The sequence below is a fragment of the Gracilinanus agilis genome, chromosome 4 (genome assembly GCF_016433145.1).
Source record: "Gracilinanus agilis isolate LMUSP501 chromosome 4, AgileGrace, whole genome shotgun sequence".
Classification (NCBI taxonomy): Eukaryota; Metazoa; Chordata; class Mammalia; order Didelphimorphia; family Didelphidae; genus Gracilinanus; species Gracilinanus agilis.
Genome location: NC_058133.1, coordinates 359099332 through 359115766, shown reverse-complemented (window position 1 = coordinate 359115766; position 16435 = coordinate 359099332). Strand labels below are relative to the sequence as shown.

Genomic DNA, 16435 nt, shown 5'->3' with positions numbered 1-16435 from the left:
AAATTACCGAAAAATTCTTTAAAATCTATATGTAATCTATATATAATCCCAAATCTATCTCCCTTGAAACTTCTACTTGACAGAACCACACAAAATAATTTCAATCTGTTCTGGGAGTGATAATTTAGGAAAACTAATAAGAAGGTTGAGTACATCTAGAGAAATGGATGATCATAAAGGTAAGACAATTTAAAATATGTAGGATAATATGAAGGGGGAAATATGAACATTACATTCAAATAATTGAAAGCTTTTCATATATTAAAGAAATTAGATTCATTCTTTTTGGTCTCACAGGACAGAATTAGGGCTACCAGGTGGAAATTAGTTTTTTGACTCAGTATAGGTAAGAACTTCCTAACAATTACAGCTATCTAAGAATGAAATGGGTTGCTTTGAGACATAAAGAATTCCTCCCTTGTTCCTGGAGGTCTTCAGTCTAAAAATGGATGAGACGACTTGTTAGGTGAGCAATAGAAAGGGGTCAGGGTTCATGTAAAGATTAAACTAGATGACTTTTTTTTTAAACCCTTCTCTTCCAGTTTAGAATCAATACTATGTATTGGTTCCAGGGTAGAAGAGTGGTAAGGGGTAGGCAATGGGGATTAAATGACTTGCCCAAGGTCACACAGCTAAACTTGATGACTTATTGGCTCTTCTAACTCTAAGATTCTGGTTCTCTTTCATGTATTAGCTCTGAAAATACCTGAAGATGATTATCATATTCTCGATCTTCCAGTCTTAAGACTTCTCTCCAGACTAAGCATCCCCAGTTTCTTTAACCAGTCCTTATATGACACAGTTTTCAGATCTTCTACTATCCTGTCCTCTAGAGAGACCCCCATCTTGTCAATGTCACTTTTAAAATATGGTACCCAGAACTGAATGCTGCTCTGAAGGCAGTCTAACTAATGTAGAACAAATGGGATAAATTAAAGACATTGTTCTTCTATTAACTAGCCCCTAGTCCATAGTAAGAATTTAATACATACAGGCTGATTGACTGATGAGAGGCAATGTAACACAGAGCAGACAGAGGACTGGCCTTGAGTCAAGAACACCCAGCTTCAAGTTCTGCTTTAACATATACTAGATGTGTGGCTACAGGCAAATTACTTAACCTCTCAAAGTTCCAGGCAGCTCTCTAAGACTTTATGTTACACATGAATTGCAAATCTGTATCAGTAAAGGGAGTTTCAACAGCAGAAATTTTCCATACTGATGCAAATGAGAAACCTGGCACTGCCCTCCTCCCCACACCAAAAAATAAAATAAAATAAGATTAGCTAGGTAAGATATTATTAACACCTATAGAACATTGTTGTTGCTGTTGAGCTGTTTCACTTGTAGTCCTCCCAAGACTCAAGGAATAACTCAACAACAATAATTCAATGGTGGAGGGAACCCAACTGATGCAAACTCATGAATGATACTTTTAGAAGACACAAACCCTGAAGGGTATAATAGACATTGCCACATGAGTATCTAAACTGGCACCATTAAATGGCAACAAAACTCTTAATATTGGGCAACATTGGTATTAATTTATTATAAAAAACATTTCTATTTTTTAAAGAAATGGCAAAATTTTAACATATAAAGTGGCTGCTTATGTGCATACTCATGAGTTGCAATTAATCCTTGATCCTTTGTTTAACCATTTTTAGTAACTGCACATTTTGGAGAATTTTCTTTAGAGTATGCTCAAAATTTGTATGAGTTAAAACTAATAAAAAATTTTATTTCAAGTAGACTAATTGAACCTTTTAAATTATGCTATTTATAGGAACACAATGTGAAGAGAAACTAAAAAATTATGGTTGTATTTGCTCTAAAAATCATTTAGAGATTTTCTAGGATTTTTGATAAATCAGGTTAGCCTGATGTTCTCCTTTGAAAAAAAATTTTCTTAGACCTAAGGAAGAAGATTCTGGTTTTACTCAGCTTAGATGCAGCAAGGTACTACACTGCTGGAACATTACTAAGTAGTATTCCTGCATCTCTGCTCATCTATTTATGATTCAAACACTAATTTCATACTTGATGCCATTTCCTTTGTAAAGATAATTTTGGCTTTGTTTAGTTACTTAGAATATAAATACTCAGTAGAAGTCATTTTCCTTCATTCAAACATGCTGATTAGTTAATTTTTTTATTATTATTTTTAAACCTTTAACTTCTGTGTATTGACTTATAGGTGGAAGAGTGGTAAGGGCAGGCAATGGGGGTCAAGTGACTTGCCCAGGGTCACACAGCTGGGAAGTGTCTGAGGCCAGATTTGAACCCAGGACCTCCAGGCTCTAGGCCTGGCTCTCAATCCACTGAGCTACCCAGCTGCCCCCAATTAGTTAATTTTTATCACCAACTGGTCACTGAAATCTCCATGGGGTCAAAAAATGCTACTATACAATCTTTCTGAATTATAAAACATACAACCAAAGGCAGGCTGAAGATTTTAAATAGCAAATAATTATAAGTATAATTCCTATAAAATTAAGTCCAGACTATTTGCCTTGTGAAAAGTTTTTTTCAAAAATGCTTTTTAAACATTTTAAGTTAAGAACTGCTTCCTTTATCTTTTTTGTATTCATAACAAAAATATCAACTTAAAGAACCTGAAGAGGTTAACACACATCTCTTTTGCATGTAGCATGTCTTTTTTATCAAATTGAAATCTGATATTGAAATTTTGATTAGAATATTAAATATAGTATCAAAAATTAAGGAAGAAATATGTTAACTGCAGCTAATTAAGATAATGTAAGATAGATGAGATATGTTGATATTCATTCAACTATTTTAACAATCAAATTTCAAAATTATGTTAATTTTAGGGTCCTCACAATAAAAGTTTTACCTTTAAAAGTAAATACAATACAGTCCATTTGTTTCAATTGTTCTTTCAAAGGGCTTGAAGATAATATGTCATCTTTTGATCAAATTGTTTATGTTAATAATATAGTGTTCCTTTCAGTCATTAGCACAATTTTATTTAAGGCAGGGTTTCTATCTTGATGCCTATCTTTCCCTTCTACTTACACAATGTCTTAATATCTAAGCATTTTATAAAACCAGAATAGAATTCATATTTTCAGGTTAACACATATATCTGTTGTCACTGTTTTACAAATAATTATAAAGTGTGTTATTATATAAATATATACAGTTATAAATGCTGTTATTTTACTGGCTAGAGAATTTTAATTTATTGATGAAATCAAGAGTCAGAATAGTTATCACTGAGTCTTACTCTCTGATACTGATCAGAACTGAGTTCGGAATATTAAAAGAATAGAACACTGATCAGAATATTTCAGAATGAGTAATTAAAACTAATCAAGTATTCAATCTTAAAATTTTTATGTTTTCAATCTTAGACTTGCACTATGCCTCTCAAAGACATTTTTACAACCATTTATTTCAACTTTAAATTTATTTCTAACACTGTGGCATTTTAAAATTTGTCCACAAGTTAATTGCTTTTTTAGAACAACCTACTAATACACAAGAAAGAAAAACTTACAGCTAGAATGATTTTTGCAAGTTTGAGGCTGAGCAAGTCTGAACCAACATCAACCAGTTTATATAATGTCTTCAGAAGTACACTTCTTTTCTTGAATCTCTTTCCAAGCATGCTTCCTTCCTCTAAAGCTTGATGAAGCTGGGTGCAGGCCACACAAAAATTTTCAATATTGTCTTCTATTATGAGAGCAAAGAGAAGAAATCATCACTTATCATTAAAGGTCAATCTTTCCAGTCTGTCAAAACAAATATAGTAAAACACCCCATGCCCTTAATGACGCCTTTAAAACTCTGGGTTTTGTCTTTCCCCTATCATCTCCTCAAACTACTTGGATTTTTTTTAACAGTTTGATTTCCCCTCCAATTTTATAGACTAATCATATTAACTCACCTAGGAAATAAAATAGCTATCATTTAAAATCTGTCCAAAATTTACATGGGAAATATAAGAATGGAAGATATTTTTTTATTATAGATGGCTTTTCTTTACATAGAATAGCCTACAAACACCACCCTAGCTGTATTTTCAACTCACTGTCTACCCAAACATAACCACATCCATTTCTGATTCCAAGTCACCCCCCAAAATGGCATTTCTCCCCTGCCTGTTCATCTTTATTTCAAGCTCTGAGTTTTCAGCTCCTTATAAGACCCTTCTTAAAACCCAGTTTTTCAGTGAAACATTTTACATCCACACTAATACCTACTGAACTCTTAAAGCCTTTATTTATCTATACCAGGGGTCGGCAACCTTTTTGGCCATGAGAGCCATAAACGCCACATTTTTTAAAATGTAATTTCGTGAGAGCCATATAGTGCTCACAGTGCGCACTCCTGTAACAGTGCCTGAAAAAAAATTGACTTTATGGCTCCTGCAGAAAGAGCCATACATTGCCGACCCCTGATCTATAGGATTAGAAGATCACATGTCATTTTGTATTACTATATATCCTTTAACTCTTCCTATCTCCTCAACTAGATGGTAAGCCCCAAGAGCAGGAACAATATATTAAATCTCTTAATCACCAGTCCTTCTACATAATAAACATTCAATAAATGCCTACTGGATGGAATTATCTTTTATTACTGGAAAAATCCTAGAATGTATTATATATATATATATATATATATATATATATATATACATATATATATATATACATACATACATATATATATAAAAGGATGCTTTAAGAGTTTAGAAAGGGAAGCAGCAATAACGAAATAATTAAGATGATGCTAATATGGCATCATCAAAGAAAGGTTAGCTTAAATTCTTTTCCTTTTTAAACATATACATTACACTGGAAGAGATAATAGAAGGCTATCAATATATCATAGTTAGATTTTATTAAAGAATTTTACAAAATCTCTTATGTTGTCCCTTTGGACAAGAAGGAGAGATACAAGTTTGATGACAGCGGACAGTAGAGTTAATACGATTTGATGAACAGAAAATTAGCTGAATACCAGACAACAACAATTAATGGATTGATGTCAATCTGGAAAGTGTCTTGGGGAGTGCCTTAAGGATCTTGCCCTTGGGCCTACCGCCTTTCAATATTTTTATAAATGATTTACATAAAAGTATAGGCCATATGATTATCAAATTTACTAGTGGCTGAGGGCAGCTAAATGGCTAAGTGGATTGAGAGCCAGGCTGAGAGATAGGAGGTCCTGGGTTCAAATGTGGCCTCAGACACTTCCTATCTGGGTGATCCTGGGCAAGTTGCTTAACCTCTATTGCCTAGCCCTTATTGCTCTTCAACATTGGAACCAATACACAGCATTGATTCTAATATAAATGGTAAAGGATGTAGTTGTTTTTTAAACTTACTGGTGCCATAAGAGTTTGAGAATCTCAAAATTATTAGGGATCTCAGAGACCATTTTGTCCTACCTGTACCTGATCAATAATGATTTCTAGAATTCATCTATCTAGTCTTTTCCAAGAGAGAAAGGACTGCTGTCCCACTTTTGCCTAATTTTAATTAATATTTTTAAAAAATCTAGACATTGTCTTTCTTAATGCAAACTAAAATTATATTGGCTTTTTCTGAATGCCATATCATACTATTTTACTGAATCACCTGCGAGAAACAGGGTTTAAATGGAACAAGATCTGAAAGCAATCTCATATCAGTAGTGGGTCCTAACTTAACTGATGTAATAACATTTGGAGGTGGGGAAGAGACAGGATAAGTAAGGATAAAAAATTGTACTATTAGAAACTTCAGGAAACACAATTTTTAAAAGTTGTATGTTGGCTAAGTAATTAAAAAAATAAGAAAAATAAGCCCATAAAACTGAACCCAAGGGGTAACCTAAAAGAATGCAAAGCATGAAATCTTCAGTTGTAAATAAATGGCATTACTAATGGATCTCATCATTAAATTTAAAAGTAAGAAACCAATCTGAAATAAATATAATATGCCCTTAAAAGCCCACATAAAGGAAGTATGCAACTGCAGAAGGAAATGACTCAGTCCATTTTTAGCTCTTTTCAACAATAACATCTAAGAAAAAAATTTTAAACCTCAATAGCTAAGTAACCTTCAATGCCTAACAGTTATGTACTTTAAAAAAAGAATTGGTGGGAAATGACTGAGACTAAATTTAAAGGGGAAAAATAAATGAATTCTATTGTGAGAAATGTTTTTGTTATTTGATTCTTCTGTGATTGGCAATTTCTCTTGAAACCCTAAGAATCAGTCCACTGTGAGTTGTCTTTGGTAGGTTTTTTTCCCAGTTATTTCACACATACATTTTTTCCTGGTTTGCTATCTTCAAAGAATCATTGTTTAAAAAAAAAACTTGTTAAACTAGCAGGGAGCAAGCATCTCACCTTCAAAGGATGTTCTTCATCATATAATAGAATGCAAGAGCTAATAGGAATCTAAAGGCATCACCTATCTAGTTGCCCAACTCCAAATGGTAGCTACTCAATATGTCTATGTGTTAATGAGATCTATGTGTGCAGATACAACATTCTCCACTGGCATCTTGTTCCCTTATGTAAAAATCTCAATTTCTCTCATTAGATTGTTACAGTTTTTCTCTCTTAGTTTATCCTCTGTGGAGACAAAAGAATGTTAATGCCTATCTGTCCCAATCCATGGAAGCAATTTGGGAGATTTAAGAGGATTTCAGAGTAAAGGTAAATGGGCCAATGATGCTAAAAACAACAGCTCTTTAATACAGGCATGTTTTACTCAACAAGGAAAGGCATATAAAGCTGAAAGAGTCCACCCAGGGCATAAGGATGGGGAATGGAAGAGAGATTTAGGCCAAGGGTGCACCTTGATCTCAGTCATCACAGAGACAAGAATCCTTGTCTCAGTCAACAAAGATACATTGCTGGGCTTTGGGTATAATGAATTTCTGGTCATAGCAGGAGGAGTAAAGCAGGGTAGTGATGGTCACTAATCCTGCAAAAAGTTACCCACCTTTCCTAGTACACTTTGGTTACAGCCAGTTTCTTGCCATTTTTCCTAGTTCAATATGACTATTCCCTATACATCAAGGTAGCTCAGTAACAAATATAATATCTATATATGTTGCTTTGAAGATAAAATAGAGCTAGAGGAAAAATGTCAGGTCATTTTAAATGAGTCTCAGAGCACAGTTTTCCAATCATGGTCTTAAGTTCTCTATTCATTCTTTCAACTTGGCCTGAGCTCTGGAGATGATACAGTACATGGAATCTAGGAATTATCCCCAAACAGGAATAAATTTGAGATAAAACTGAATCAGCAAAATGAGTTCCCCTGTCTAAATCAATACATGCTAGCAGGCCAAAATGAGGTATAACTTCTTTTAAGAGCACTTTGGCAACAAAAGCCACTGTGGCTCGAGCGGTAGGAAAAGCTTCTGGCCATCTGGTCAGCTGGTCTACAATAACTAGACAAAGTTTATTATGTCCAGCACTTGGCAATATAATAAAATCAATTTGTAGATGTTCAAAAGGTGTGTAAACCAAAGGGCATCCACCAAAAGCTTTTCCACGAAAGTCATGTTGGTTATATGCTTGATGGTGGAGCAGGTTGCACCCTAGAGACTATGGTAGTTATACCAGGGTAGAGTCTACAATGCCTTGCATTTTAAAATGACCGTTTTTATGAATGGGTTGACATATTTGGTGATAAAAACTTCTAGAGAGTAAGGGTTTTCCTTCAGATGACACCCATACTCCATTAATTTATTTTGCTTTGAATTTTTATTTCCATTTTTTTCACTTCCTTTTCATTATACGAAAGGGATAAATGTGATTTCTTACTAATTGACAAAATTAGAATTAGTTCAGGCCCTTGTAAGGCAGTGAGTTTTGCAGCAATATCTGCCTGGTGGTTCCCTCTAGAGACAGGGTGAGTTCCACCTATATAAGCAGAGCAATGTACAATAGCCAGGGCTTCAGGTAGTTGGCGAGCAGAAAAAACTTCATTAATTATTTCTGCATTTGCAATACTTTTCCCTGATGAAGTTAAAAAAAGTTTAAAAAACCCTTTGAAGTCAAAGCATACCCACTGCATGACATAATCCAAATGCTATCTAGCATAATCCAAAATCTATAATCCATGTATATTGTTGCTTTCTTGCCTTTCACAATTATACAGGCATGTTTTAAAGCTATGAGTTCTGCACCTTGAGCACTTTATATTTGAGGGCAGTGAAGCTGACCACAGAGTGGCAACTTCTGTGACTACAGCAGCTCCAGTGTGGCAACTGCCATCCCTCATGAAACAAGAACCATCAGTGAAAAAGATTAGATCTGGATTGTCTAAAGGAGGGTACAGGAGATTACCTCAAGGTTTTTCAGCTGTGGACACTAAAGAGTCACAATTGTGTAATGGTTCTCCTGTAACTGGTAAATCTAGAAGCAAGGTGACAGGGATAAGTATGATATTTTTAAGATGATATTTTCATTGCCTAACAAGGTTACTTCATATCTTGTGAGTCTTTGGTGAATGCCTGTGTTCTATGCCTTAGCAACAATGCTTTGATTTCACATGGACACATTATTGTTAGTGGGCATCCCAATACTAAATCAGCAGATTTAGTTACTAATAAAGTTGTTGCTGCTACAACTCTAAAACACAATGGTGCTTCTGAAGCTACTGGGTCCAGCTGGGCCAAGTAATAAGCAACTGGATATTGAACAGGTTTTAAAGTTTGAGTTAACACACCTGAAGCTACCCTTCTCTGTTCAGGTACATATAAAGTAAATGGCTTTTTATATTCTGGAATGCCTGGAGCAGGGGCAGATAGGATAGCCTGTTTCAATTTAGAAAGAGCTGACATGTGTTCCACCTCTAACCTAAGTGGCTCAGTGACTGAATTTTTTGTCAGTGCTATAAGGGGTTTAGCAATTTCCCCATAGCAAGGAATCCACTGTCTACAAAACCCTGTTGCTCCTAGAATTGCTCTCAAATGTTCTTTAGTGGAGGGAATACTTAATTTTTTAATATCTTTGATGCATTTAGGGGAAATGAAGCAGGCACCAGCAGTTAAAATAAACCCTAAATACTCCACTTTGGGGAGATACCAATGAACTTTTTGCCTTTGAGATCTTGTGGCCTCTCTTATATAGTTCCAAAAGAAGATGTTTGTTATCTTCTTGGCATGCTGTGGCATTTGGTGAGGCCAAGAGCAAATCATCTAGAGAGTGTATCAAATGGCTCTCCTTAAATTTAGTATTTTCTAAATCTTGTGTTAAAATCTGCGAAAATAAAGTGAGACTTTACATGTACCCTTGGGGCAAACTAGACCATGTCCATTGAGAACCTTTTCAGGTGAAGACAAATATACTGGAATCTTCATGAATGAGTATTGAGAAAAATGCTGAACACAAATGTACTACCATAAAATATGAGGCCATGCTAATAATAGAGGAGATAATTCTGGGTGGGCTTGGAACCACAGGATGTCTTTTGATGACATGATTGTTTACATCCCTTAAATCTTGTACAAATCGATAGACAGGTCTTCCGGTTACATCTAATTTTGGCTTTTTAACAGGAAAATGATCAGAAGATTGAGGGTTCAAGTCCCTTCGTTGTCGCCAATTATATGTGAGGGTTAAAATAGGGGTTTTGTCAAAATAAGAGAGTAGCTTTTGATAATTTAAGTTTTAATGAGAAAATAGTAGAGTTATAAATTAATATTATTCCTTTAAGCCAGAGAAAAGAAAACTTTAGCAGCTTTTAACAATTAACAATTTAGTCTAATTAAAATAGAGATAGTAAAAGAATATAGTAAAGGAGGGAAAGATAGAAAAGAGGAAAGAGAGATTACTAATGTTATACCCTATAAATATACCTAAAATTCCTAATAACTATCTCTAATTATCTTCTGAGCTTCTTTTTGCCTGGCAAACATCAGGTCTATCTAAACTACACTATTGATAAAAGATTCACTAACTACCTAACCCCCTAAAATCATACACAGCTACCACTCACTCACTCCTTCAATCAGTTTTCTATAGCAGCTCAAACTGTCAGTAACCAACTGACAGCAGATCCTTGCCTAGTAGACAGACCTGCTGCTCTCTAGAGATCCCAGAGGCAAAAAGCCCTTTAAAGGCTAAAGTCAAAAGCCCTCCTCATTAAGCTCAGGCCTGCCTTTATATTCCAGCAACTAAATGCCAACCCATACTACCAGGAACCAACCCCCAATGACCAACTCATGCCCAGCAGCCAACTTTCCCACAACTCCCAGTCCTAACTGTCAGCAACTCACTCACTAACTGTCAGCAACTCACTCTCCTGTCAGCAACTGACAGCCCTCAACTGGCTCAGCAAGGGGCTCCCCCCTTCCTACTTCCTGTCACTGTGGGCAGGTTAATCCCTACACATCTCTATGTTAAGAGGACCTCCAGATCTCCAGTTAAATCAAAAAAGGAATAAAGAATTCCCTTTTACAATGTATAAATACATATATATGTATGTATATATATGTACACATGATACCCTGAGCAATCGCATGCTGAAACACCTAAACCACTATAATCTAATAAGTAAGAATGGCTTTAACTATAGTTAAAGAACCTTTAACTATAAACATCTTAATTGTTTACTTGTTTTAAAAATTACTTTAAATCCTTTTTATATTTGGTATATGATTTTATTTTTTTTAATTAAAGCAAATCCGAAGAATAAAGAGCTAAACATATTTCAATGCCATTTTATGATAGGGTATGCAGCAGTGTGAGGCATTATAGTATGGTCAACTCCATGAAAATCTAAAATATTAAAATCTTAATTTACAAAACAAGCAAATTAAAGGATTATTATTCATAATGGGAAAGGGGTTACTATCTTTTAAAAAATGATTCACATAGGAATCTTTTAACTAACAGGTCCCCTTAGTACAATTAAAGCAAGCTTTCATTTACCAAGAATATTTATTCATATGCAATATACAGGAAAATGTTAGGGCCAAAATAAGTTCTCTATATGTGTTTATACCTGTTTACTGAAATTTCAGAAGGATATTTATTCACATGATCTCTGATTTTGCTCAGAGGTAATCCTTCTCCACTAACATTTATTCCAACTCTTTATAACATAGTGATGTTCCTAAAAGACTGCCTGGCTGAAAATTTCCATCAATCTGAACTAACATAACATTAAGCATCTCAGAGCTAGTTCTTAGAAAAAAAAGATGAAGTCTTGTAAGAGGTCCAGACTCAAGGCATTTCCAGCTTGGATGGACCTTGCATTTTGCTAGAATACTCTGAAGATGTAAAGCTACCTCTACACTAAGACAAGGTATTGAAGTAAGGCACAAGTATAGGGTCATGGGCAAAGTGTATTAAAAATACCATGGCAACAGGGAGGGCACAAATGATTTTTTTTTTCTGAGATCCCTTTCATAAATATGGTGCATTAAAAAATTAACTGTTTCCCAGCTGTGTGACCCTGGGCAAGTCACTTGACCCCCATTGCCTACCCTTACCACTCTTCTACCAAGGAACTAATACACAGAAGAAGTTAAGGGTTTAAAAATATAAAAATAAAAAAAATAATTAACTGTTTCTTACCCTTCTCTAATTCATGTAAGACTGGTAAGATCCGTGTACTCCAAAAGATTTCTTCCTCTTCTGTTTCTGTGTCTATCTCAATTTCTTCCAAGTTCCTCGGAATCTCTAAAACTTCAAAGATAAGTTAGGAGGAAAAATCTGTTAGATATAATTTGTAACTATAGCCTTAGTAATTACAAGTATTTTATGGTCAGAACTAAATTTAATAAGGGGTAGATAGGTGGTACAGTAGATATAGTCAAGAAGACTTATCTTCCTGAGTTCAAATTTTACCTTAGACACTTCCTAGCTGGGTGACCCGGGGCTAGTCATTTAACCTTCATTGCCTAGCCCTTACTGCTCTTCTGCCTTGGAACCAATACATAGTACTGATTCTAAGAAGGTAAAGTAAAATGTAAAGCAAGGTAAGATTAAAAACAAAAAAAAGACCTTTCTTCTCATATCTCTTTTTGGGTCTTCATCTCCTGCAAGTCTGAACCTAAGAGTCCCTCTAACATGACTTCTTTTTAAAGGCCAATTCCAACTTCCAGGATGGTTGTGTGTGAATTCTATCAGTCTTAAGGTATTGACTTGGAGATTCCCACTAATGCTACAAAATTTAGTTACTGTCAGAACAAAGTCCTCATCAATAAACAATAAGAACAAATAAGGAGAATTCTTATTATACCTAGGAAATTTACACCTTTTCCAGGAGATGGCAAGAATGTCTGCTATAGTCTTATCCCATATAGAACATATTAGTAATTTTTTTAAGTCACATAATTCTATCGAGAGGTGCAAAAAATCACTTTGGGCAAAATAGAACCTGTCTATATTAAGCTATTTTAAAAAACATAAGAATAAATTAGCATTTCTTTAATATGGTAAACAGTATCTGTCTAAAAACAAGTGGAAGCATTATCTATAAAGAAGGAATATTAGAAGCCTTACCAATAAGATTGGGCTAAAGAAAGGATGTTCATCACCACTATTATTCAATAGAGTTCTATAAATGTCAGCTATATCATTAACACAAGAAAAAGTAATTGAGGGAATAAGTATAAGTAAAGAAGGAATGAAGGTTACTTTTTGTAGATTATGATGGTTTATTTTTAAAAGCTTAGAGATTAAGTTAAAAATAATTAATAACTTTAGTAAAATAGCAGGATAATAAATTATAAAAAGCACCAACCTTTATGGATATTACCAATTAAATCCAGCACCAAGACATGGAAATTCTATGAGACGGTATTCATTTGAAAGAAAATGCTTAACAGAGTGCGTAGTCCCTCCCCCTCCTTCTTTCCCCATTTAAAGTTACCATAGAATTTAGAATCTGCAAGCCCACTTACCAATACCCACAGACATATGAATATAACTACAAAACACTTTTCAGAAACAAAACAAATAATTAGGTACCAATTCTTCATGGTTTACCAATTCTTCACTTGTTTAAATAGTGAAGTTACCTAAATTAATTAGAGATTCAGTGCTACATCAAACTAACAAGAATTTCTTGTCAGAATTACAAAATTATAAAATAATATGAAAGACCAAAAAGTCAAGGGAAATGAAAGGAGATGCTTACAGTATCAGGTCTCAAATTATACTATTATACCTCAAATATGTAATAATAGAAGTGATTTGATATGATGAGAAAAAGAAAGGTTGATCAATGGATCAGATAAGATACACAAGACAGAAAAGCAATCAAACATTTGTAAAGTATTGCATATAAGACCCAAGAACTAATGAAGAAAAGACAAAATAGAAAGGACAAGAATAATAAGTATTCATAAAATTGGAAAGTAGTCTGGAAGAAATTAGGCTTAGATCAGTATCTCACACAATAAACATGGCAGAATAGTGATAGATTTTGGGTACAGAATGAGATGTACATTTTCAGATATAATAGGTGACTATGCCTTGGCTATGTTTACTTATTATAAGAGAAAGACTTTATAGTGGAGACAGGAATGTGTGTGTGGCAGAGGTGTTCAGGGAAGGGAGAGGGAGGCTAGAGGAAAATGATTTGAAGAAAAGAATGTCAATAAAACATTTTAAGAATATTCAGAGAGAAAAAAAAATGTGAAGGAAGGAGGTCTAGCACTACCAGATCTCCAACTGTACTATAAAGCACTAATCATCAAAATAATCTGATACTGGCTAAGGAATAGGATGATAGACCAATGGAGCAGATTAGACACATAATATACAAGAGTAAATGACCTTAGCAACCTAGTGTTTCATAAGCCCACTGATCCCAGTTTTTGGAATAAGAACTTACTATTTAACAAAAATTGCTGAGAAAATTGGAAAATAGTATGGCAGAAGCAAAGTACAGAACAATATCTCACCTAAGATAAGGTCAAAATGATTTAGATATAAAGATTTAGATATAAAGAGTGATACTATAACTAAATTAGGAGGAATACAGAATAATTTACTTGGTAGATCTTTGGAGAAAAGAAGAATTTATGACCAAACAAGAGATAGAGAGTATTATTAAGATGTAAAATGAATTATTTTGATTATATTAAAAAGCTTTTATACAAACAAAACAAATGTAACCAATATTAGAAGTGAAACAACAAATTGGGGAAAAATTTATAACAAATGTTTCTGATAAAAGTCTAATTTCTCAAATTTATAGAGAACTAAGTCAAATTTATAAGAATACAAGCCATTCCCCAATTGACAAATGGTCAAAGGATATAAACAAGCAATTTTGGGATGAAAAAATTAAAGCCATCAATAATCATATGAAAAAATGTTCTAAATCGCTCTTGATTAGAGAAATGCAAATTAAAACAACGTTGAGGTATCACCTCACATCTATCAGATTGGCCAATATGTCAGTAAAGGAAAATGGTAAATGTTGAAGGGGATGTGGCAAAATTGGACACTGATATATTGTTGGTAGAGTTGTAAATTGATCCAACCATTCTGGAGGGCAATCTGGAACTATGCCCCAAAGGCTATAAAATTGTGTATATCCTATGATCCAATAATACCACTACTCAGTCTGTATTTCAAAGAGATAATGAAAAATGGGGAAAGAACCTACTTGTACAAAAATATTTATAGCAGTTTTTTTTTATAGTGGCAAAGAATTGGAAATTGAGGAAAGTCTATACACTGGGGAATGGCTAAACAAATTGTGACATATGTTGGTGATGGAATACTATTGTGCTAAAATAAATAAGCAAAATTATTTCAGAAAAAGCTGGAAAGATTCATAGGAATTGATGCAGAGTCAAATAAGCAAAACTGGGAGAACACTGTATACAATAATAGCAATACTGGACAATGACTATCTGTGAAAACAGCTACTTTCAGCAATGCAATGAGTTAGGACAATCCTGAAAGACTTTTGACAGGAAATGCAATCCACCACCAGAGAAAGAACTGTTGCATTTTTCACATCAGTATATTTATGGTTTTATTTTGGAGTTCTGGTTATATATGACTTTGCTCTTACAACAATGACCATTATGAAAGTATGTTTTGCATGAAAATAAACATAAAATAAAAAAAGAATATTCAAAGAGGAAGGAGTTCAAAAAGGGCTACAAACTGATTATTGTTTAGACTACTGTATTAAAATATACTTTTAAAATCTTTTCAATTACTTAAGTCCTCCTCTTTTTTCTGAAAAGACTTTGTTGTTGTATTCATGTAATTCCATTATATAGTTGGTGATTGGACACCCAGAGGGGCCCATATAGTCATAGTGATTTCCTTACCTATGTTTTTCTGCTGGGTTTTGTTGTTAATATCCAGAAAGGCTGATGATTTGAGAAGCAGAGCAAGATATTTAATATCCTATTTTACTAAAGTTATTCATAGTATATTCACGATTTCATGTAAAAGCTTCTTTCTCAATTTTTTTTTTGCATATGAGACTTCGTGTTTGTTCATTGTCAAGTTTATAATAAAAAGAAAATAAAAAATAACATTGTTAATAATCACCTCAAAAGGTAGAAGGTTCCCTTTCACCAGAGATCTTCAAATCAAAGTTGGATAATTACAAGTCTTCAGTATCTATGTGTCACTGAAGTAATTTTTGTTTAGTTACAGGTGGGGCTAAAAGATTCCCCATATCCTTTCCAATTCTGAAAATTTGTGATGCTGTACAAAGCATTATGAAAAGGAAGAGTGGATATTCAGGGGTTTGAGTTGTTTTTTTGTTTTTGGTGGATTTGCAATTTCATGTGCATAGGGAATTTTCAGACAGAAAACTTCCTCTACTAATACAGATCAGCAACTTTCCAACTTACTATAGTTAATATCATCTTCCTACTCTTCTCCCTTCTTCTCTGACAGAGGAAGCCCCTTTCTTCTTGTGAGGGTGACCCCCCTCATCTTCTATTTTCTGCATTCTCAATCATTTTCCCCCTCTCAAATGTTCATTCTTTCCCTGTATGTTGACTCCTTCTCTATTGCCTTTAAACACACACAACTCTCATCTTTCCTCTCTCACAAATGTTCAATCTTTCCCTGTCTTTTGAATCCTTCCCTACTGCCCTCAAATACACACAACTCTCATTAAAAGACTTTCACCAGAGGCTACCATCCCCTCAAACTAGCATCTTGTACCTCCTCTACATGTCCCAGCCAAACTCCTAGAAAAAAAAAGCTGTCCACACTTGCTAGCTCCACTTCCTCTTTTGACTTTCTCATTAACCCATTTGCATTCTGGCTTGCAACTTCATAATGCAACTGAAACTGCTCTCTCCAAAATTACCATTGATGTCTTAAGTGCCAAATCTGATGTTTGTTTTTTTCTAAAGGAGAATCATTGCTCTTCTTGACCTGCCAGCTATACTTGGCAGAAATACCTATCATCTCCTAGGTGTTCTTGCATCTTTGGGTTTTTGTATAACTCCTCCCACC

At 34.2% G+C, this 16435-nt stretch overlaps 1 protein-coding gene across 1 annotated transcript in view; it reads right to left on the bottom strand.

The window, feature by feature from the left end:
- ARMC2 (armadillo repeat containing 2) overlaps nt 1–16435 on the bottom strand; it is a 169756-nt gene that overhangs the window by 97610 nt on the left and 55711 nt on the right. Inside the window, exons 7-8 of the mRNA XM_044676675.1 lie at nt 11561–11663; nt 3524–3699 (exon numbers count right to left, since the gene is read on the bottom strand). Coding sequence (XP_044532610.1) covers nt 3524–3699; nt 11561–11663 — 279 coding nt within the window. The remainder of the gene's footprint in view (nt 1–3523; nt 3700–11560; nt 11664–16435) is intronic.